The 24,227-nt window shown below is 52.5% G+C and overlaps 2 protein-coding genes across 2 annotated transcripts; both read left to right on the forward strand.

Moving 5' to 3' along the window:
• The first annotated feature begins 809 nt into the window (after nucleotides 1-809).
• On the forward strand, nucleotides 810-22,235 carry LOC136483785 (F-box protein SKIP16-like). The gene is made up of 5 exons (XM_066480946.1): nucleotides 810-1,140; nucleotides 20,255-20,965; nucleotides 21,209-21,418; nucleotides 21,519-21,625; nucleotides 21,760-22,235. The coding sequence occupies exons 1-5, from the start codon at nucleotides 898-900 to the stop codon at nucleotides 21,836-21,838; spliced, it is 1,350 nt and encodes a 449-aa protein (XP_066337043.1). The 5' UTR covers nucleotides 810-897; the 3' UTR covers nucleotides 21,839-22,235.
• LOC136482127 (uncharacterized) lies at nucleotides 12,660-17,606 on the forward strand. Its single transcript, XM_066479372.1, has 2 exons — nucleotides 12,660-14,165; nucleotides 15,374-17,606. Exons 1-2 carry the CDS (start codon nucleotides 12,995-12,997, stop codon nucleotides 16,684-16,686), a joined length of 2,484 nt encoding a protein of 827 aa, XP_066335469.1. The 5' UTR covers nucleotides 12,660-12,994; the 3' UTR covers nucleotides 16,687-17,606.
• Nucleotides 22,236-24,227: the final 1,992 nt, after the last annotated feature.

Genomic DNA, 24,227 nt, shown 5'->3' on the forward strand with positions numbered 1-24,227 from the left:
TGTAATGGAATGAACAAAAGTAAATGATATGAAATTGAAAGTTGGTAGGAGATCAAATGGGAGATTGTTAGATTGATCTCTAATTTCAAACTAGGCCCAATGGCTCAGTTAGACCTTTGATCTGCGCCCTGATCGGTAGCACCCAGCCCATTATGGCTAGGAGGGCCTCTGTCACACTGCGCTATATATAAAAGTGGAGGCCGGCGGCTCTAAGGACGAGGTTTACCATGAGTCAAGCTCCCCACCGAAACCTAAACCCTAATCCCGATCAGAGAAGGACGCAGCCAGTGACGGGAAGCCACCAGCCGCGCCGCCCCGCTCCACCGTCGACCTCTTCCCGGTGGCGCTCCACCGACGTCGATCTCTTCCCCGAACGTCGCTGCCCGTACGTAGACTTTACCGACGAACAAGATGACGGCTTCTGAACCATCTCCCTTTGCACTGTCAGGTTCGACACGTTTTTCTTATATTTCTCTCTCTCTACTCTCGATATCGCATTCATAACCCGTGATATTTTCGAAGCCGCTAGACCTAACCCATTTTCGATTTCAACACGGCTACCTGCTGGACCACGTCGAGTCGGCGGTGGTTGCGCTGAACGGCGGCGTTGCAGCTGCCCGCCGAAAATAAATCAGTGTACAAATGCCGACATGTATAGCATGCAAGTGGCGCCTGAACTAGAGTACTTCGCCTTAAATATTTTTTTTCCCGTCTATAAATCCAAGCGGATAGACTTGGCGCTGTTTCTGCTTTTTTACTACAGTGGGCCCCACGGCAGCTCCCAATACGACGTGGTCAGGTATGCGTCGGACCGTCTGCCTCCTCTCCCATTCCGCCACCGCAACACTTCCCCACTCTCCCGAATCTCCCACCGTATCTGAGGGCTCCGCCGCGCCAATGGCGTCCCCGCCGCCGCCAGAGCCCGCACCGGCCGAGGCGGGGCTGGAGAGCATGGAGGGCCTCGTCCTCGACACGGTCATCTCAAGGGCCGGCGCGCGCCCCGCAGCGGCGCTCGCCTGCGCCAGCACGCGCCTCCGCACCGCCGTCGCTGACGACTCCATCTGGCGCGGATTCTGCGCTGAGGACCTGGGGCTCGACGCGCCCGTCGATCCGGAGGGCCAGCCTCTCCCCTCTTTCCAGGTTCGCGATGCTAGACCCCGGTCTTTCGTTTTTTTTTCTTCTGTTTTGCCCCTTTGTCCCGATTGGAGCAACAGAGGAGCGAGCGGCCCATCTCCGGGAGTCGGTTGTTGATTCTTCATTTGCTTCTGTTCGCTGTGTTTGGAGTATAGGATGATTCGTTTTTTTTTAATCTTGTATTGTTGCCACTGAGTTCGACTTTAGGATTTATGATAACGTCTGACTCTTGAATTATACACCCTGATTTTTTCGGAGCTATAACCAAGAAAATGGAAAAAAAATAAAACTCAGAACAAGGAATCTGTTGACAGTTCGAGAAAAAAAAGAGGTACGGGTGTGGATGAGGGTGGTCACGCTTTAGAGCTAGTCAATTGCTCGTTTCAGTGTTTCCTTAGATGGAAGTAGTGCTTAGCTCTTGTTTTGCTACTTTGTCATTTTGTACACCCATAATTTAGCTTCCGGTTGTAATATTTTGCGTACAAGCGTGCAATAGGGTCCTTTTACAGTGTGGGCTTGATAGATGATTTTTCTTTAAATTTTGGGCCATATTGGCTCAAAGCAGGGGCAAATAATTGCGCTTATAAGTCATCCAAACAACTTTTCCAGTACATAGAAGTAACAAAAACATGCCTGTATCGTACACCAGTTTTTGGGTGAAGTCAGCATCCCAAACATGCCTTAGAATAGGAAAAAAGGTAATGTCAAAAGTAGAGCAATTATGGCTCAGTTTCGCACAGCTTCAGTTCCAAGAAATTTGTGGAATTCTTGGAGCTGGGTATTTATAGCTGAATTCTTAAATTTGGAGCTCTAGGTATGTTCAGAGCATTTTGGTGAAGCATTTTATTTACATAGTTTCGATTAATTAAAAAATTTAAACCACCTTAATTTCAGTCTTCAGACTACAGATCCAACCTGGATTTCGGAGCTAGAGCTTTGCAAATTAGGCACTTTATTCTAAGGACCCTCCTGTTGGCCTTGTAAAGAATTATTTTATTTACAATAATCCGCATCTATATGTAGAAAAGAATATGCTGTTTTGTGTAAATAAAGGAAATTGGTTATTTCCTCTTGCTTTTGTATGTGAACAGTTATGTATTTAAAAGCACAGTTTCTATTGCAATAAAAAGAATCTAACTTCATGCGAGATTCCATTGGGGTTCAATGATTGAATACTAAAAGTTGTTTACTCAAATGATTGGCATAACTCAGTTCTTGATTATCCTTAAACCAAAGTTTTACTAGATGCAATAACATTTAGGATGGCACATGCCCTATTTGTATTACGGCAAGGAGAAGTTTCCCACTAGCATTCCTAATCCTACTACTTGGCCGACTCCTAATTTTATTTGTAGTACTAGTGCCTCACTTTGTTGTGGGACATTTTCGGGGCTCTATAATTGCAATATTGTGAAGGTGTAACAACCAAACCCAAGGCAAAGTAATGCAAAGCAAACAAAAACAAAAGGAAGGAACTTATTATTATTTAGTGGTAGATTATTATATAACAGCATGAGGAATGAATTCAAGGGGCCCTAAAATATTTGAGGCTTTTAGAGGGACAATACTTTATACTTTTTTGAGGTTGTGCTTCACCCGATTTTTTTTTTTTTGGTCTTGTGTGCTTACTTTGGCGCCCTTCCTTCTTAGTTCTCTCCATGGTTTTCATTTACGTAATTCATGTGAGTATACATTCTTGTGCTGTATCTCATGATGTTATATCTGATTCCAGGGGCTATTGTGCGTAAGGGGTACTATAATGTCACAATTCATCTTCTCTTCTTGTGTCATGACTTGAAATTATTTCTTCTTTTCAACCTTTAATCTCAATATGTATATACAACAAGAACGAAGCCTTTTAGGGCGCATTTTGATCCTTAGCTCCACCTCCCCTTGTTTCGCTAGGCAAATTAGCCTTGCCTGATAAAGTTATATCCAACAACGTGGCTGTTTGGTTCTTTTGCCTGGCTGGGCAAAATTAGGTTTTTGGTTTTATTTTTTTGGTACTCTTGCTAATTGTGATACACTCACCATTTTGCCTTGTTGGTAAGATTTCCTACATCCATCTATGGACACAACCTGTATGAAAGTTTACAATACATGTACCATATCAAGGCATAAATACATGTTTTAGCAGTATGCCGCATATAACATATTAGGCAAAATATTACCTTCCATTCTCTCTTGATGTTGTGGTACTTGTAGACTTGTTTTTGCTGTGAAGTTAGAGCCATGTTTTTCGTTGATTCTTTGAGCATAATCCTCGTTGTTGAAGTTTAAGTGAATTGCCCACCTCTCCCCATCAGCTTAAGCTTTTGGGTTGAACTCGTCGGTGCTGCAACTCAATATGGTATCAGAGTGAGGTTTTGAGTTCGAATCCTAGTTAGCGCTATTAAATAAAATAATTGCTCCTATTCCACGTCCTAGGAGAGCATCGACGTGAGGGGGACTCTGTTATGGTGGGGAACGTCTACAAGAGGAGGGACAAAACTAGTGGCTGACGCATGCGCGGGAGCTCGCCGTGCGCGGTCACCACGACGCCGGTTGGGCAAGTCCTAGTTTCAGGGAGTCTAGTTGAGTCAAGGAGATTTGGTTAGCTAAGTTTGTTAGAAAATCAAGGGATTTGTTAGCAAGTAATCGTCGTCATGTATAAGGACTATAAGAGTCCCAAACCAAGTGAAGGAAAGCAGCCCAGGATTGAGATTATATCTCCCTTGGGCGCCTGGCGGTGCTTCTCTCGTCTCCCTATTCCTCGTCTCCCTGTTGTCGCCAAGATCGATCTCGATCACGGCGCCGACTCGCCGCAAGCCCACGCTCCCTCACGCACCCGTGGATCCTCCCTACTTCCTCCGCAGTAAGGCACGCCGTAACAACCTGGTATCAGACTGTATGGCGACGTCTGGGGTTGCATCGGCGACGGTGACGCCATCCACCGGGGTGCCCTCCTCTGTGGTGCCTGCGTCCGGTGTGTCGCTGCCGCTCGTCCACACTACACCACCCGCTCCACCGCCAACCCTCGCCTCCATCGCCGATTCGCTCGCCTCGCTCACCACCGCCTTCAACAATATGCAGCTGCAGATGACCGCCATCAATCATCAACTGGCGGATCAAAGCAGCCGCCTGACGACCCTCGATGGCCGCCCGGCGTTTCCCCAGTTTGGCATGCCGGGTTTCGCCGGCCTTCCACAGCTCCCCGTCACCTCCATGCCGGTGATCACGGACGTCACGCCAAGCGCGGGCGACTCCTCTGCGTCGGTGTTCCCCTCCCTGCCACTGACGTCTGCAGGGCTGCCCGAGTCGCAACCAGCGCCGGCACCACCGCCCACGGGAGTTCCGCTGCATCAGATCCAATTCCCTCGATCCCCGTCGCAAATCCCCAACCACAACTACGGATCGGTTGGGCAGACCCTGCCCCTGCCGGCCTCGGCCCACATGGCATCGTCCCAGCCATACCCCCCGCAGGCTCCGGCATGGGAGGCCGCCGGCGTTCCCAAGTACAACAAGATCTCGTTCGAGACTTACGACGGCCAGAAGGATCCGCTGGGATGGCTCAACAAGTGTGAGCAATTCTTCCGCGGTCAGCTCACCCGCGAGGTTGACAAGGTTTGGCTGGCGTCCTACCACCTTAAAGGGGTTGCCTAGCAATGGTACCTCGTCCTGGAGCAAGACATCGGCCGGCCGTCCTGGCCAGACCTCCGTCGTTACGTCCAGCAGCGCTTCGGCCCCGCCATTGGCACAAACCACCTCGCCGAATTGGCGCGGCTGCCGTTCGGCTCCTCCGTGGACTCCTACATGGAGGCGTTCCAAGCCCGTGCGGCGCACGCTGGCGAACTCACCACGCTCCAGAAGGCTAAGCTGTTCACTGGTGGGCTGTCGACATACATCCGCATCGACGTGGAGCTCATGGAGCCGAGGGATATCCAGCACGCCATGCGCCTAGCCCGTGCCTATGAGCGGCGCAACATCCATCTGCGACCCGCGCTCCCACCGTCACGACCGGCGCGACGCGCAGGAGGCGTTCCATCCCTCCCGACGCCAGAGGGCTACGGCGGCGCATCCACCAAGCCGACGACCGCCGTGAACACCTTCAAGCGACTCTCGTCGGAGGAGATGGCCGAGCGCCGTAAGTTGGGCCTTTGCTATAATTGTGATGAACCATATGTCCGGGGACACAAATGCGCCCGGTTATTCTACTTGGAAGCGCAGGACTACATCGTCGAGGAGCCCGACGATGACGACGAGGGCGACAGCCCCGCCCCAGCTCACGCAGCGGAGCCACTCGACCCCGAGAAGCCCATGATTTCCTTGTCAGCGATCACGGGCATCCGCGCGTCGGCCACCATGCAGCTACGCGTCCGCTGCGGCGGCCAGGACCTCGTCGCGTTGCTGGACTCGGGCTCCACCCACAACTTCATCAGTGGGGCTGCCGCAAGCCGAACCGGCCTCGCGTTCGGGGACAGCAAGGGCGCCCACGTCGTGGTCGCCAATGGTGACCGCGTCGCCTGCCGTGGCCTGGCCCGTTGCCTGCCCATCCAGGTCGGGGGGGAGGAGTTCAACATCGACTGCTACTCCATTCCTCTCGACGCGTACGACATGGTGCTGGGCATCTCCTGGCTCAGCACGCTGGGCCCCATCCTCTGGGACTTCGAGGGCCGCCGCATGGCTTTCCACCGCCGTGGACGCCGCGTGCTGTGGACGGGGGTGGGCGCGCCCAGCGCGGTACCCTCACTGCCACGCCACCTCCACTCGCTTGTGGCCGCCAAGGAGTCAGAGGCCGACCTGCTGGAGCGCCTCCTGGCGTCCTTCGACGACGTCTTCGCACCGCCAACCGGGCTACCACCGGCCCGGCCATGCGATCACCGGATCCACCTCAAGGGGGGCACGGACCCGGTCGCCGTCCGACCGTACCGCTACCCGCAGCTCCAGAAGGACGAATTGGAGCGTCAATGCGAGGAGATGCTGCGCCAGGGCACGATTCGTGCCAGCACATCGCCCTTCTCGGCGCCCGTCCTCCTCGTCAAGAAGCACGACGGATCATGGCGCTTCTGTGTTGATTATCGGGCGCTCAACGCGGCCACGGTGAAAGACAAGTTCCCGATTCTCGTCGTTGAGGAGCTACTGGACGAGCTCCATGGCGCCAAATTTTTCTCCAAGCTAGATCTTCGATCGGGCTATCACCAAGTCCGCGTGCACGCCGACGACGTGGCCAAGACGGCGTTCCGCACGCACCACGGCCATTTTGAATTTTTGGTCATGCCGTTCGGCTTGTCTAACGCGCCATCGACATTTCAGGCTCTCATGAATCTGGTGCTCAAACCGTTCCTTCGTCGTTGCGTCCTCGTCTTCTTCGACGACATCTGGACGGAACACTTGCTGCAGCTCCGCGCCGTCCTCGACGTTCTCCGCGCACACGGGCTGCACCTGAAGAGGTCCAAGTGTACCTTTTCATCATCGACCGTCCAGTACCTCGGCCACGTCATATCACAAGAGGGGGTCGCCATGGACGCCACTAAGGTGGCCGCGGTGCAGTCATGGCCGCACCCGCGTTCTGCCCGGGGACTGCGCGGGTTTCTCGGCCTCGCTGGTTATTATCGACGCTTCATCCGCGAGTACGGCTCCATAGCGGCGCCTCTCACTAGCCTGCTGAGGAAGGACGCATTCCAATGGTCGACAGCGGCGAACACGGCGTTCGCCGCCCTGAAGCAGGCGCTCTCCGAGGCGCCCGTCCTGCACCTGCCCAACTTCGACCGCGTCTTCGTTGATTGCGACGCGTCAGGGTCGGGCTTCGGGGCTATTCTACATCAAGGCGATGGCCCTGTCGCGTTCTTCAGCAGGCCGTTCGCGGCGCGCCACCTGAAAGTCGTGGCCTATGAGCGGGAGTTGATCGGCTTGGCGCAGGCGGTGCGGCACTGGCGCCCCTACCTCTGGGGCCGCGCGTTCGTCGTCCGGACAGACCACTACGTGCTCAAGTTCCTGCTGGATCAACGACTCTCGACAATCCCACAACACCACTGGATCAGTAAGTTGATCGGCTATGATTTTTCTGTGGAGTACAGGCCGGGCCGCTTCAACGTCGTCGCGGACGCTCTTTCTAGGCACGACGGGGAGACACCCTTGCTGGCCGCGCTTCCTGCCGCCGAACCAGCGCTGGCCGCGATGTCCATCCCCACGTTCCAGCTCTTCGAGGACTTGCGTAGCGAGCTGGCGGCCTCGTCCGAGCTCCAGACACTGCACCGACGTGGAGGCCGGAGCACGCGACGTAGACTGGGCCCTCCATGATGGGCTCCTTATCTACAAGGGGAAGGTCTTCGTCCCCGACACCTCCCCACTACTGGAGGTCGTGCTCCAGCTCGCGCATACCGAGGCGCACGAAGGGATCCAAAAGACGCTGCAACGGCTTCGGACGGAGTTCTTTGTTGAGCACGATCGTCGCCGCGTCCACGACTTCATCCAGACCTGCGCCACGTGCCAGAAGAACAAGACCGAGGCCTTGCATCCGGCGGGACTCCTGCAGCCGCTGCCGGTGCCCTCTCGTGTGTGGGCAGACATAACCATGGACTTCATCGAGGCACTGCCTAAAGTCCACGGCAAGAGCGTCATCCTCACCGTTGTGGATCGGTTTTCGAAGTACGCGCACTTCATTCCCTTGGGTCATCCGTACACGGCATCCTCCGTCGCGCGCGCCTTCTTCCACGACATTGTTCGACTTCACGGCTTTCCCGACTCCATTGTCAGCGACAGAGACCCCGTCTTCACCGGGAACGTGTGGCGTGACTTGTTCCAGCAGGCCGGCGTCAAGCTTCGCATGAGCACGGCCTTCCACCCTCAGACGGATGGGCAATCGGAAGCGGTCAACAAGACGATCGCCATGTATCTGCGCTGCCTCACCGGCGACAGGCCACGGGACTGGCTGGATTGGCTTCCATGGGCAGAGTACTGCTACAACACCGCCTATCACTCAGTGCTCCGCACGTCGCCGTTCACCGTCGTCTACGGCCGCGCGCCCCCGGAGCTCCTGCCGTATGCGCCCGGCAGTGCCCGCACGGACGCTGTGGACGCCATCTTCTCCGACCGCGACGAGTTCCTCGCCGAGGTTCGCGCTCGTCTTCTGCAGGCTCAGGAGCACGCCTGGCGCTTCTACGACGCCAAGCATCGCGCCCTGGAGTTTGCGATCGGCGACTGGGTGCTTCTTCGCCTCCTTCGCCACACCCAGTCCGCCGCGCCCGGTCGCAAGGGCAAGCTTGGGCCCAAGTTTGCCGGGCCCTTCCGGGTGCTGGAGCGCATCAATGAGGTAGCATATCGCCTGGACCTGCCGGCCGGAGCACGAATCCATGACGTGTTCCATGTCGGTCTGCTCAAGGCGTTCTGCGGCACTCCACCCGACGCACCACCGGCCCTGCCCCCGCTTTGCCACGGTCGACCCCTGCTCCAACCAGAACGCGTGATGCGTTCCCGTCTTAGCCGCGGTGCATGGCAAGTACTGGTGCAGTGGGCGAACCTGCCTGCCGTTGACGCCACTTGGGAACCGGTGGACGACTTCCGCGCTGCGTACCCGACCTTCCAGCTCGAGGACGAGCTGTTTCCGGAGGACGGGAGAGATGTTATGGTGGGGAACGTCTACAAGAGGAGGGACAAAACTAGTGGTTGACGCATGCGCGGGAGCTCGCCGTGTGCGGTCACCACGACGCCGGTTGGGCAAGTCCTAGTTTCAGGGAGTCTAGTTGAGTCAAGGAGATTTGGTTAGCTAAGTTTGTTAGAAAATCAAGGGATTTGTTAGCAAGTAATCGTCGTCATGTATAAGGACTATAAGAGTCCCAAACCAAGTGAAGGAAAGCAGCCCAGGATTGAGATTATATCTCCCTTGGGCGCCTGGCGGTGCTTCTCTCGTCTCCCTGTTCCTCGTCTCCCTGTTGTCGCCGAGATCGATCTCGATCACGGCGCCGACTCGCCGCAAGCCCACGCTCCCTCACGCACCCGTGGATCCTCCCTACTTCCTCCGCAGTAAGGCACGCCGTAACAGACTCCCTATCAGCTTAAGCTTTTGCATTGAACTGATCAGTGCATGCAACTCAATACTTGTTTTGGGTATGTGGTGTTTTGTAGGGGTCCCTCTATTTTCTTCTTAATAAAATGATATGCAGTTCTCCTGCGTGTTTGAGAAAAAAAACTCAATGCTCTTCACCTTCCTGAGAACCAACCGAGGCCTTCCTGCATTCCTGTATTTTCTCTTTGAAATAGAGGAGATCTTCCGCTTCCTGGGGCAGCCACATCACACTGTTCCAGTCATCTACTACACATGAGAACTCAGAATTTGAATGATGATTAGGATCAGTACTAAAGCTCATATTTAAAACTTTATTTTTCAAAGAATGCATAATTCAAAGTTAAGTGAATAAAAGAGACACATTAGTCTAAAAGCAGGTACAACTCAAAATAACCTCACAATTATAGTCTACACGTGGTACATGAATATAAGTATAAGAGCATCTCCAAGAGCACCCAAAAAATAGTTCTGAAAATCATCGAGTTTTCCAAGTTGCCAAAATTTTTTGGGAGCACTAAACAAGGGCTTCTCCAACAGTTTCCAAAAAATCATCCCTAAAATATCAAACATTTGGTCCCATCGGCCTTCACCGCCGCCGGCGAGATCTTGCTCAGCGTGAACTCGATGCTCATGTTCTGGCCAGTCACATCGGTGTGCATGATGAGAACTACTACAGCTTGTTCGGCTAGGGCTGAAACGATCGTATACGATCGTGGATTATTACTGCTGGCTGGTTTGGTGTGAGAGAAAAATACTGTTCTGGCTGGAAATTTACGATCGTTTATGACTAAGCGAACAGGCTGCTAGTTGTTGCCTGTTGGTATTCTTGGGGAGGTGAGCATCGGTGTGCATGATGAGCACAGGATGACGTCAAACGTGGACCGCCGCGTCAGCGTGTCCCCTCACGGCTGGAGGCAGAAGCTCGAGCTCTTGAAGACGAAGCACATGACGCCGCCCCCCCCAGTGGAAGAGTCTGCGGTGGCTCGGCGTGCTCCACTGCTGGATGATCTCCGCGCGGACGGTTTTGGAGTTTCGGCAAAAGGTGCTACGTGAATTCTTTTTGCGCGACGGAGCAGAAGCGCGGGGAACCAATCCGCGAGCAGGATCCGCGCGACGTGGATGCATGTATTTTTCTGCACCTAGGGGGTGGATTTTTGCAAGTGCCAAAAGATTGGGAGGTAAGATTGAGACTTGTTGGAGATGAGTTTTTTTCAAACTTGCCAAAAATTCTGGATTGGGAGAGTGTTTTTGTTAGAGTACGTCATGAGCCTATTGGGCCTGGGCTGGCGGTATAGCCTGCTAGTGTTAGGGTTAATTAGAGATAAGGGTCGCTTGCTTAAGGGTCAAGTAAGCCTTGCTTGGGAGTCAAGTAAACCTCTATATATAAGGATATGAGATGTATTAATCTAATCAAGCAAGAATTAAGAAGGAAATCCCTTCCCTCTTGCTCGATCGTGGGCAAGGCCCCCGGCTTCCCTCGCAGCCCCGCCGCCACAATTACTGTAGCACCACGGGTACTGTAGCCCGTCTGTCGCCGCCTCTCCCTCTCAATCCTAGCAGTCACCTATCAATCTGGTATCAGAGATCTCTGGTTCGATCATGTCCAATCCTCTACCGAGTTCTTCCCACCCGCCGCCGCCGCACACCCACCCGCTGCCACCAGCGTCTTCGTCGGCGCTGCTGCCCCACACAGCAGGCGCGCCGGCATTGGGCGCGCTGGCGTCCTCTGCCCCAGCGCTGTCCGCCCTCGTCTTCACCCCGGAGCAGATGACGGCCGCAATCCTGGAATTAGGGCAGGCCGTGGCGGGCATCAGGGCCTTCCTCGTCGGGCCCTATGCGCCCCAGCCGCAGCCCCAGCCGTCGCCGTCGCAACCGGCTGCGACCACCCTGCCAGCGGTGCTGTCGTATGGGATGCCCTACTCCAGCACGACGGGCGTTCCCATCCATCTCCTCCGGATGCTGCCTTCCCCGTCGCCGATCCCATCTTATACCCTGGCCCCGACGGTCGGGCCAGTGTATACGATGGCAACGTTCCCGGCGACCACGATGTTGGCTGCCCCAGCCCCTACCGCCCTGATCCATTACGGTGGGGCGGTACAGCAGCCCTCCTACACCGAGGGGGTTTTCTATGGAGGCGTTGAGGGCCCTCTACTCTACGGCGGCAACATACAGCACCACCACGGCGCCTCGTCGTCCGCGGCCTTTGCTCTAGAACCAGCAGCTCCGGGTGTCAGCCACGGCGCCCACCCTCCGCGCTTCTACAAGTTGGAGTTCCCGATGTCGACAGCCGTCTCCATAACCGGCGCCCAGCAGATCCCATCCACGGGCGAGAAGTTGCAGCAGATCAAGCAGTCGATGGACATCGCGATGACGTCGGCGGGGAAGATGTTTACTCGCCAGGTGTCGGCTGCGGTGCGGCTGCAGGCTGCTACGCGCGGCCTCCTAGCACGTCGGCGGGTGCGGGAGATGCGCGATCTGCAGCTGATTCAGCCCTGCACCCCTTCACAGCTCCTCCAAGTTGCGCTTAGCTACGCGGAGGACCTCGATCTCGTCCGCTGCGTCGGGGATCTCGGGCATGCGGTTTCCCCCACGGGCGGCGGGCATGCTATTTTCTCGGCGGGCGGTGGTTGGGGAGGTGCATCCCTCCACCTCGTTCTCCATCGAAAGCCCTCCGCTCTTCTTTGTGCGGTGCAGACCAACAGCCGTCTGGCGGGGAGAAGGCGTGGGGTCACCAGTGAGAGCGCACTGCGTAGCGCCGTCGCATTCCGCGACTGGCCGCCGCGAGGGCGCCTCCGGTGGTCGCTGTTGCGACCACTTCCAGGTGGCCATACACATGCACCCCTTTCGTCTACATGGTGTCCATGGGATCCAGGAGGCTATACACATGCAGGTTTGGCGTGCGGATGGTGTCCACCTTATGTTCAGGAGTCAAAAATAAAGAGTCCCAGTCCATTTCAGGTTGAGAATAATAAAATAAGCCAAGATGTAAAAGGCTTGTTTTTAGGTGTTACGAGTCGAGTCAGCGTTATAAGTTCGTTAGGTTGCAGCTCGAGGACGAGCTGCATGTCCAGGTGGGGTGTAGTGTTAGAGTACGTCATGAGCCTATTGGGCCTGGGCTGGCGGTATAGCCCGCTAGTGTTAGGGTTAATTAGAGAGAAGGGTCGCTTGCTTAAGGGTCAAGTAAGCCTTGCTTGGGAGTCAAGTAAACCTCTCTATATAAGGATATGAGATGTATTAATCTAATCAAGCAAGAATTAAGAAGGAAATCCCTTCCCTCTTGCTCGGTCGTGGGCAAGGCCCCCGGCTTCCCTCGCAGCCCCAGCCGTCACAATTACGGCCGTGAACAGTACCCGCCTTACTGTAGCACCGCGGGTATTGTAGCCCCCCGTCGCCGCCTCTCCCTCAGCTCTCTCTCCCTCTCAATCCTAGCAGCCACCTATCAGTTTTGGATACTCTTGAGATGCTCTAAGCAGGTTGTTAGGCAATAGAATATGCCGCAGCCCCTTACCATATGCTGCGGCATTTGTAGCCATAATTAGTAGATGTAAATCAAGGATTAGTTGCTATAATTAGCAGATGTAAATCAGGGATTAGTTACTATATTTAGTAGATGTAAATCAAGGGAATTACCCTTGCCTTGTAAAGCAAGGCCAGCCGGCCCTATATAACAGAAGGCGCCCCCTCCTATTGAGGTGTGGCCAATTACCTCCCAATTCTATCACTCTACATGGTATCAGCAGTCCGGGTCTCGATCTGATCTCCCGGCCCCTCTCCACCTTCTGCCCAGACCTCCTGCGCCCCCCCACCCCCCCTGCCATGGACACCACCGCAGCCATCTCCTCTGCCACCAGCGGCGTCCTAGGGGCCGACTCTGCCCCCGCCATCTGCCCCTTCGCCACCATCAACATCAAGCTCCACGTCCCCACGACCCTTGAGTTGAAGCCCTCCAACTTCACCAAGTGGTCGACGGCGTTCCAGGCCACGTGTGGGAAATTCGGGCTGCTGCATCATCTCGCCACCGCCTCCACCTCGCGCCCCACCGACGAGGCCTGGACGCAGGCTGACTTCTGCGTCCGCGGATGGATGTACAGCACCGTCTCCGACGCCGTCCTCAACCTCGCCATGATCGACAACACGCAGACGGCGAGCGCCCTTTGGACGGCCATCAGCGCTGTGTTCCAGGCGAACAAAGCTCCTCGCACCATCTTCCTGAATCACGAATTCCACTCGATGACTCAGGGGGACCTGTCCATTGACGCCTACTGTGTTCGCATGAAGGAGAAGGCCGACGAACTGCGCGACGTCGGGCAGCCCGTATCTGAGCCCAACCTCGTCCTCAATCTGCTGCGCGGGCTCAACGAGGTCTACTCCAACGTCGCCGACACCATCGCCGGAAAGCAGCCCCTCACCTTCGCCGACGCCCGGCACCAGCTCCTTCTCAAAGAACTGCGTCTGCACAACGAGGAGAAAGTGCGCGCCACCACCGCCCTCCTGGCTGCTGCCTCCTCTCCTGGTGGTAACCAGCGGCAGCAGCAGGGCGGTAACCAGCAGCAGCAGCAGGGCGGCAGGCAGCCTAACACCAAGAAGGGCGGCCAGCAGCCCTTCCCAAACTCCTACGGCGGCTTCTCCAACACCTCCGGCAGCACCAGCACCAACAAACGCGTTCCCTGGGACTTCAATCCCTGGACCGGCGAACGTGTGGCCCCTGGAGAGCGCGTCACCCCTCCTGGACAGCGCCGCCAAGGAGGTCTTGGCGCCCCTGGAGGTCCTGGTGCCCAGGCTGGGCGCAACCAGAGCATCCTCGGACCTTCCCCGCAGGCCCACACTGCCTTCGCTCCGCTCCAGGCGTCCTCCGGCGGCTCCAACACCTCCACCAGCACCTGGGATGCAGCCGGCCTCATTGCTGCTCTGCAGAACATGCAACTGCAGGGCAACCCGCCCTGGGTCATTGACTCCGGCGCCTCCACGCACATGACGTCCTCGGATGGTATGCTTACCCAACGCCTCCCCCCCCTCCATCTCCTCAATAACAGTAGGTAATTGCACTAGCATTCCTGTTACGTCTAGAGGTCATTCCGTCCTTCCTACACCTACAACAAATTTCGCTCTTAACAATATTCTTGTCGCACCATCCATAGTCCGCAACCTGTTATCTGTCCGTCAGTTCACTCGCAACAATAGTTGTTCCTTTGAATTTGACGCACATGGTTTTTCTGTTAAGGATCTCAGGACGGGACGCCTGATTCTCCGCTGTAACAGCGACGGGGACCTATACACCATGCCTGCCGGCACTCCTGTCGCCCCATCTCATGCTCTCTTGGCTGCTTCGTCGACACTGTGGCATCAACGTCTCGGCCATCCAGCCCCTGCTACATTAGAACGTCTTAATAAAATTCATGCTGTTTCCTGTAATAAAGTGGACCGCTCCCTATGTCACTCATGTCAGTTAGGCAAGCATACGCGTCTACCCTTCAGTTCCTCGCATTCCATAACTCATGCACCCTTTGAACTTGTTCACTGTGATGTATGGACTTCCCCCATCAACAGTCTGTCTGGTTTTTCATATTACTTGGTATGTTTGGATGATTATAGTCACTACTGTTGGGTTTTTCCGCTCCGAAAAAAATCTGAGGTCCACCAACACGTAGTCGAGCTTGCTGCGCTTGCCAAAACACAACAGTCTTCCCCTAAAATGTGTTCAGGCCGACAACGGCACTGAATTCATCAACACCGCCACCACCAAATTCCTCGCTGCTCAAGGCACTCACCTCCGCCTTTCCTGCCCCTACACATCACCCCAAAATGGCAAAGCCGAACGCATCATCCGCACACTCAACAATTCCATTCGTACTATGCTCCTTCATGCCTCCCTGCCGCCCACATATTGGGCTGAGGGGTTCCTAACAGCCTGCTACCTCCATAATAGGCGTCCATCCTCCTCCATTCAGCATGAAATTCCCTACACTCGACTGCATAACCAGCCACCAACCTATAGTCATCTGCGTGTTTTTGGGTGCCTCTGTTACCCCAACATGCAAGCAACCTCCAAACATAAGCTCGCCCCTCGCTCCACAGCATGCGTCTTCCTCGGATATCCCCCCTCGCACAAAGGTTACCGCTGCCTCGACCTATCGACCCGTCGCATCATCATCTCTCGCCATGTCATATTTGACGAAACCACTTTTCCCTTTGCAGCCACCTTAGACACCTCCTCCCCCGCTTCCCTCGACTTCCTCCTCGACGACGATATGGTTTCGGTGCCTTGCCCTACTGTTGTTGCAGGTGGGACTCTCTCCTCGACGCCTGTGGAGCAGCCGCCCTCAGACGTTGCGGCATCGCCTTCTTCGCCACCGGGCGGGCGTGGTCACGTGCCCCCGCCTGGACCCAGCGTGGTTCCCTTCCCACGGGTCTACGTCCGCCGCTCCCGTACGACGACTACGTCCGAGCCGGCCGCTGCCCCAGCAGCCCCTGCGGCTCCTGACGCCCCGGCACCACCTACGGCGCCCTTACCAGCACCGGCGGCATCTCCTGCTCCGCCACCGCCACCGCCGCCGCGTGTCACCCGCACCATGACGGGTGCCATCCCTCGCGTCAACTATGAAGGGCTGGCGGCCACAACGTCATCCTCCCCATCGCCGATTCCGACGAACTACCGCAGCGCGCTGGCCAACGCTAACTGGCGTGCCGCGATGATGGATGAGTACCAGGCCCTTGTCGACAACAACACCTGGCAGCTCGTTCCGCGGCCCCCCGGCGCCAACGTCGTGACGGGGAAGTGGATCTTCCGGCACAAGTTCCATGCCGATGGGTCCCTCGCCCGCCACAAGGCTCGCTGGGTTGTCCGAGGCTTCTCCCAGCGTGAGGGCGTCGACTACGACGAGACCTTCAGCCCGGTTGTCAAACCGGCCACCATTCGGTCTGTACTTAGCATCGCCGCGTCCCGCGCCTGGCTGATTCATCAGCTGGACGTGAAGAACGCTTTTCTTCACGGCCACCTCGAGGAGACCGTCTACTGCCAGCAGCCGCCAGGATTTGTCGACCCTGGCGCCCCAGACTACGTCTGCCGTCTGCAGAAGTCCTTGTATGGACTGAAGCAGGCTCCGCGGGCCTGGTACCAGCGCTTCGCCACCTTCATCCGGCAGCTCGGCTTCGTCACCTCCGCCTCCGACACGTCCCTTTTCATTCTACGAGAGGGGACGAGCCTCTCCTACCTACTACTGTACGTCGACGACATCGTTCTCACCGCCTCGTCCTCAGCTCTTCTTCAGCGCATTATGGCTCGGCTGAGCTCCGAGTTCGCCATGACGGATCTTGGCGCCCTCCACCACTTCCTCGGCATCACTGTCACACGCTCCTCAGATGGCCTCTTCCTCTCCCAGCGACAGTACGCTGTCGAGCTTCTTCAGCGCGCGGGCATGGCTGAGTGTCATCCGACCACGACACCTGTTGACACTCACGCCAAGCTATCCGCGGCCGACGGGGATCTACTGTCAGAGGGATGCATCTGAGTACAGGAGCTTGGCGGGGGCTCTCCAGTACCTAACCTTGACTCGTCCTGATCTGGCATATGCTGTTCAACAGGTGTGCCTCTTCATGCACGCCCCGCGCGAGCCTCACCGTGCGCTCATCAAGCGCCTCCTACGCTTCGTACAGGGGACTCTCTCCTCGGGTCTTCACATTGGCACCGGGTCTGTCGACAAGCTGACTGCCTACTCTGACGCTGACTGGGCAGGCTGTCCAGACTCTCGACGATCCACCTCCGGCTTCTGCGTCTATCTCGGTGACAATCTGGTTTCTTGGTCCTCCAAGCGCCAGACCACGGTGTCCCGCTCCAGCGCCGAGGCAGAGTATCGGGCCGTGGCTCACGTTGTGGCTGAGTGCTGCTGGCTTCGACAGTTACTCCAGGAGCTCCACATCCGGCTGCCCTCCGCCACCGTTGTCTTCTGCGACAACGTCAGCGCCGTCTACATGACAGCCAACCCCGTCCACCACAAGCGAACGAAGCACATTGAGATCGACATTCACTTCGTCCGCGAAAAGGTGGCCCTCGGTGAGATTCGGGTTCTCCATGTGCCCTCCTCTCACCAGTTCGCCGACATCATGACTAAAGGGCTTCCGACAGCACTCTTTCGAGAATTTTGATCCAGTCTTTGCGTCCGGGAGCCTCCCGCTGCAACTGCGGGCGGGTGTTAGGCAATAGAATATGCCGCAGCCCCTTACCATATGCTGCGGCATTTGTAGCCATAATTAGTAGATGTAAATCAAGGATTAGTTGCTATAATTAGCAGATGTAAATCAGGGATTAGTTACTATATTTAGTAGATGTAAATCAAGGGAATTACCCTTGCCTTGTAAAGCAAGGCCAGCCGGCCCTATATAACAGAAGGCGCCCCCTCCTATTGAGGTGTGGCCAATTGCCTCCCAATTCTATCACTCTACACAGGTACAACAAAAGCACATGAATAATAGTGCAACCCCACAAGAGAAACATTAAGGATTATCTCTAATAATTGTCTATTTTCAAACATTCTATTTGCAATAACATAACTTAGCTGAGTCATCTGCCTTTGTTCTGCAATAGTGTCTTGATGGTAACGTTTTGGGTGATGATAGCTGTCTCCATAATTCCTCAGAGTACACAAACAGATCAGCTCTCCCATTTTGCAAAATTCAATTGTGAAGTATGCAACATTGTATGCAAACCTTCTAAAACACGGAGGCCATTTGGATGGTCAAGAGAGTGTATCAAGACAGTAGAATCATGAGCAGAACACATAAGTGAACATCAAATCAAAATCAACAGCTACTAGCACATTTTGCGTTGCGAAGGGCTTTCGGCCACATCAACGATCTTCCATTCTTGCAGGAACTTTGCAGGGTATATGGGTTCCTCACCAATACAATCCTAGAAAAATAAATGAGACACTTGTAAATTTATTTACTAATATCAGTTAGCATATTAGCTTCTGAATGGGTGAAGCGTACCTCAAAATATGGGTAAAACCTTCGGCTGTTTCTGTTTATAGAAAGTACATCCATTATCTATGTTTAAGCATCTCAGGTCCAAGTTGTCCAATTGCATATAAAACTTCATTGAAATATCCACTCACAGTTTCAGCTGACCTTGTAAAATGAAACTTTGTGTCCCAATTATATTTCTTGTGGCCTAAGTTTGACGACACATAGCAACTTGTTCCTCAACCGAGCAATGCCAAGTGTCCCGGAGTGCATTCATGGAACGAAACTTGGTGCATATATTGAAGAATACATCTTTATTCATTCTAAGAAGATTAACACAGTCTGAATTCTGGCCATAATATATTTTCTCTAGGTATTTTATCCTCTGTTCCTCTCCAAAATAGACCTTACAGGACTACTTCTGTTATTCATATAACTGATTACTGCCCAATATGCCACCATAAATGTAGTCATAAAAGTCAATTTTCTTTTGAACTCTGAAGCATTGTCCATCTAAATGAAAAACAAACTGTCAAGACAAAAGTACCAGAGTACTAGTAGCTGATGCTGAAGCAATTAGAAACATTATTTTCTATTCTCTTAGAACTCTGAACATTTTTACTATTCAAGAGTATGTTGTTTGCCCTCTTAAGTGGAACAAGACAGTACAAACATGCAGTAATACATCGATAAAAGAGTGTCAAACTTGCAAGGAACTGCACTAATCTCTCCGATCATAAATTGGTTGCAGTAAGAAACAAATCTTAGCATGAAATCCACATAATACTGGAAAGGTAAAATAGAACTTGAGATTACCTTGAACAGGGCTGCAAGAGCACAGATCAGGACCAAGGATTAGGAGACGATCATAAATTGGCTGCAGGAAAAAAACAAATCTTGTTATCAAATCCACAGAATACTGCAAAGGTAAAAGAGAACCTGAGATTACCTCGAACAGGGCGGCTAGAGCACATATCAGCACCAGGGATTAAGAGATTGGATGGAATAAGAGAGAGTGAAAAATGGACTTATACATTGTTATGTGCGATGCTGGGTAAATGCATGTTTCAGTTGCATCTTCTTAAGCACTTGAACCTAGGTGCTGTTTGGTTCATTTTAGGGAACAGTAATGTGAATGTAAATGAATCATGCTGCTATCGTTTACAGTTTAACTGAAAGCAGATTTTGTTTGGTTAGCTCCGTTAACGCTTAACATCTGACGCGACGACTCCTCTCTCTCGTATGTTCCCTGTTCACCCATCGATCTTCTTTCTCTTCCTCCGTCGCATCGGCATCGCCAGCGCCGGCCGGCCATGGCGATCGAAGTCGTGGCGGCCGAACCAGAACCAGAACAAGCCAACAAGGTGGCAGTGGAGGAGGATCTGCTTCCTGAATTCACCATGGCCGATGATGCATCTGAGCGCTCCTTAGCGGCGGGCATGTGCCAATACGAGTTTGTTGGGAGGAAGGCGCTGGTCGTCGAGGGTGGTCCTCAGCGGTGAGGCTCTTCTTGCAGCGGGGCTAGCGTGCAGTGATGCTCCTTGGCGGCGGCGCTCTTTAGTGGTGGGTGAGCAGAATCGCGAGTTCACGAGGAAGAAGGGTCGGGCGACAGGATCGGATAACACGCGCAGAGGAGAGGCAACCGGATTGTATGGGCCTCTATCTGATAGCACTGTGATCAGTTACAGGCTGGACCAACCAAACATGTATAGCAACGGAACCCATTAGCGCTGTGGCCAAAAAGGCTGAACCAAACACGTTCCTCTTTCTCAGTGTTGTTTGATGTGTCTTCCCATATATGTGAAATTCTCAGAAGCAAGATAGTTGAGCCAAGCATCAAAAGGCATTTCAGCTACCCAAATGAGCAACTAAGCATGTTGGACAAGCAGTAGTCACTTGCGATTATTTCATGCATGATCTTTTAGGAGCATCCAGACTGTTTTTTAGGGCAGCAACTATTTGTAGTCCGTTGCAAATGCTTGGTTTTGTTTCACCCCATATATTTGCTGTATATCATAGTAATTTAAAAAAGAACAAGTGAAGGGAAATCATATGGTGTACAATTCTAAATTCCTTATAACTGTTGGTTCATTATATCAAAGTTCAATCTGTTTTCAGGTTGCATATAAGGTTTGGCTGGAGTCTTTTGGCATGTACCCTCTACCTATGGTAAAGAGAGTGAAACAATTCTGGACTTCAATGAAAACTTGGTTGTCTGAAAACTTTCCTGAGGCATACAGAACGTTGTGCAAAGGTGTTTCTGAAGCTCAATTAAAGTTGGCAGAGGATGATCTTGGTTTCAAGCTCCCTATGCCCACAAAGCTGTTGTATCGCTTTTGCAATGCTCAACTGCCTTTTAGTGAAGACCATGACGCAAATAAAAGCATTTCCACTCATGGATTGATTGGGGGCTATGCGTTTTATGATCATTGGGTGAATGTGCATTTGTCACCGCTTGAGCAAATAGTTGAAGAGACAAAGGACTTCTATCGGGAGTTCCCTGATGTCTTTCATGGGCGTAAATTCATTGTAGTGGCGACTTCATGGTTTCGTCCGAAAACGTTTCTTCTAGATTGCTCAAATGGTGAACTTTATGTTGGTACATACAACTTACCTATAGGAGGAATGCTTCCCTGTGTGCCTAAAGCATTGATAAAGCCAGCAGAGAATGATCTAGCCCAAGATGGACTACTTCTGTGGTTAGAAGAGCATCTTAGGCGTTTACAGAATGGCATGATCAAGACCCGTATGCTGATGACATCGAGATATATCAGCTTATATCCAGAAGCACCTCCATCATGCAGTTCAGCTGTTACAAATGGCATTAAGGTTGTAATTCTTCACTTCCTACACAGTTATCTAGTCATTTAATTGCATGTCATAACTTTCTTGCATTCGTGCTTATACTTCAGTAGTATCACATTTGGTTTTTTTACTACCCAGATTGTGTAAGTAACTACTGTGGACTGCTCAGATTTTCTCTATATTTAGCTATTTTGTCATGGCTACAGCTGTAGACCATTCCCATGGTTGATTTCTTGAGCTTTGGTCTGACGTATCTGATACCAATAGGTACGCTCGTCTGCTGTATTTGTGCCAGAACATCCTGGGGGGCCTGGGGAAAAATATATGCTCACTTACTCAATTCGCATGTCAGTTCCAGAGGCATGTATGCTAGGTGGTGTGTACTATTCTTCCTGCCAACTTTGCTCCCGCCACTGGACCATCAGATCGTGTGACAGGGTTGTTTCTGATGTGAGCGGAGGAGGTGTTATCGGACAGGTATGCTGGGCTTGGGAAACATAACTACTTTTTTGTTATTGACTGCAGTTACCTTTGAAAGGTGCTTAGTTAATGTGCCTAATCAACATGTCTTGTGCAGTATCCTGTACTGTTACCTGGTGAGGATGAGTTTATCTACGAGAGTTGCACGCCACTGCCCAAAGTACCTGGATCTGTGGAGGGCTCTTTTTCGTTTGTGCCTGGCAAGTATGTTCCAAATTCCAATTATCTAGAGAAGTTATGTTTAATATGATCCTGTTTATGGATTTAGCACCTTCATTCTGTGCTATAGTTTTTCGGAGGCCACACTGTTTATCATTTGTTCTACTTTTCTTTGTAAGGTTGATCCGGCCTGAAGGGAAGCCGTTCGAAGTCATGGTGGCGCCGTTCCCTCTTGAGGTTCCAGAATACATCTTCTGATGATCACAGCAAGAAAGAAATATATGTTTGGTTGTTGCTTCCCTGTAGTTCTTGCTTAGATGCTTGGCAAATCTTGTTGGACTAATGTAAAATATGGAACCCTGTGCTCTTACTTGATGTACGTAGCAAACAATCAGCACAGAACAACAGCATGTGCTTTCACTTGATGTAACCATCAATCAGCACTGGAACAACAGCCAGCCCAGTGACCATCAAGGGCGTGATTGGTAGACCGCTTCCGGTCGGTCCTAGCCTGTCACATGCAGCCCCGTGGTGATTAGTTGCCAGGACACGCACCGGGGCCTGGCAGCACGCCCCGCCGAGCCTGGCTCTGAGGAAATCGTTTCCGTTTCTTCCGGGCAAGCAAAGAATGAATAAATGTACCTTTGTGTGAAAACTTATGTACATTCGAAGTTACAAATTTCATGCCCACTTGGACCTAACATTTTCAAATTAGAGAAACACCACATTGAGGTTTGCAGAAGAGTAGTTAGACCCCACTTTGTGACCCTTCCAGTCATTTTAGGAGCATGACTTCCAAATAATCAAACCGTTGTTGCAACTGTAATAGAACATAGTCTCCAGTAATTCACTGTCCAACTATTAAAAGCTTGCAGATTAGAACACAGGTAAACAATTTATGTAGCCAATGCTTAGTGCATAAACATATAGCAGTGCCAACACAAGTCCACGTATCACAACTGCGAAGCGACATTGGCCTCGTCATAGTTATAAATTATTAATCACCGATCCCATTTCAGTCAAATCAAGTTTTTATTCAAGCTACGAGACTCAAATTCTACCACTGTACCTGTGTACCACACACAGAAAAAAAAAAACACCCAAACAAACAAACTGAAGCACTGGAGACGTCGCGCACTTTAATCCATCATGAGGCTGATGAATCCTACGGTGACGTCGCACTAGCCAAGGCAGCTATCGATGACTCTTCACGCGCATGGCCATATTTTTTTTTGAAAGATCCCGAACATTCCGGCTTTGATTAATAATAAGAAGGCAGCAAGTGCAACAGTTTACATGCGCGAGGTGCGCTCCCTAACACAGCCTAGGCTGCATAGGGCCTAGGAACAAGAAAAAGATTACTCACTACCTAAATGTACAACCGTTGGTGGCTCAGGTGCCAACCTTCGAGCTAAGGACCAGCAATGGACTGTGTCTTTAATCTCATCAAATACTCCTATTGCCGATTTCCACTGATCCCTGAAAATGACAGCGTTTCTTTGGTTCCATAGGTACCAGAGTGTTAGGATTGACATCGTGTGGCCCTTTTTGTCGCCGCTAGTCGTTGTCTGAGCGAACCAATCCTCAATGTGCTCTTGGTATTCCCATCCTGATGGTCTCAATTTTTCACACAAGCTCCAATCGGCCACCAAGTTTCAGACAGACCGGGCCAAGGGGCATTCAAAAAAGAGATGCTGGACAGTCTCCAGATTCCTTATACACAGGGCGCAAAAGTAGTTGTTCTCCCAACCACGTTGCTGTAGGCGCGCCGCAGTCCACAGCTTGTCTTGTAATAGTAGCCAGAGGAAGAATTTGCATTTGGGTGGAGCCCATACTTCCCAGATCAGTGATGGGAAAGAGGAGAGTGTATGTCCAGCAAATTGTATAGCATAGGCTGACCTGGTAGAGAATTGGCCTGAGCTTTCTAGATTACAAATTATGCAGTCTTCTTCGTCATCTTGGAGGCTCAGGTTGGCCGCTTCAATTTCTCTCCAAAGTTTGAAAAACTCATCCAGAAGGTTGTGGTTCAGGTTGTGTGCAATGTCTGCGATCCATCTTCCATTAGTGGTTGCTTCTCTTACTGAACGTTTCTTCCTTCTGCTGTGTTTGTAAAGCAGCGGGCATAGAGAGTATGGTGCCTGTCCATTTATCCAGCTACCATGCCAAAAGGATGCTTTACGACCATTCCTAACAGTCACTGTCGTCGCCGCACTGAAGAGCGCCAAATCCGTCGAATCAATAGGCACCTCGGTTCCATTCCATGGGCGCTCCGGGTTTGTCCATTGGAACCATAGCCACCGCAGATGAAGGGCTCGACTGAACCTTTCTAGCTCGATCACACCCAGCCCACCGAAATCTACTGGCTTGGCCACTGAGGTCCAAGCTACTTTGCACTTCCCGCCTGAAATCTCAGAGTCGCCTGCCCAGAGGAAGCGACGCCTCATTTTGTCAATGTCTTTGAGCACTTGTTTGGGCACTCTAATTGAGGTCAGCAGATATACCAGAATTGCACTTAGGACCGATCTAACCAATTCTCTTCTCCCCGCTGGGTTTAGTAGCCTGCCTTACCATCCCGCTAGCCGACACCGTGATTTGTCAATGATGCCTTGCACGTGAGCCACTTTAATCCTACCCAAGGTCAGCGGAC

Source organism: Miscanthus floridulus, chromosome 9 (assembly GCF_019320115.1).
Source record: "Miscanthus floridulus cultivar M001 chromosome 9, ASM1932011v1, whole genome shotgun sequence".
Taxonomy (NCBI): Eukaryota; Viridiplantae; Streptophyta; class Magnoliopsida; order Poales; family Poaceae; genus Miscanthus; species Miscanthus floridulus.

Bases quoted from the DNA above. Each gene is read 5' to 3' on its own strand.
- LOC136482127 (XM_066479372.1), top strand. From the start codon at position 12,995: ATGGACACCACCGCAGCCATCTCCTCTGCCACCAGCGGCGTCCTAGGG. The intron at 14,166-15,373 runs GTATGCTTACCC...TTCCCTTTGCAG, and splicing joins GCACATGACGTCCTCGGATG to CCACCTTAGACACCTCCTCC.
- LOC136483785 (XM_066480946.1), top strand. From the start codon at position 898: ATGGCGTCCCCGCCGCCGCCAGAGCCCGCACCGGCCGAGGCGGGGCTG. The intron at 21,419-21,518 runs GTATGCTGGGCT...TGTCTTGTGCAG, and splicing joins GAGGAGGTGTTATCGGACAG to TATCCTGTACTGTTACCTGG. The intron at 21,626-21,759 runs GTATGTTCCAAA...TTTCTTTGTAAG, and splicing joins TTTTCGTTTGTGCCTGGCAA to GTTGATCCGGCCTGAAGGGA.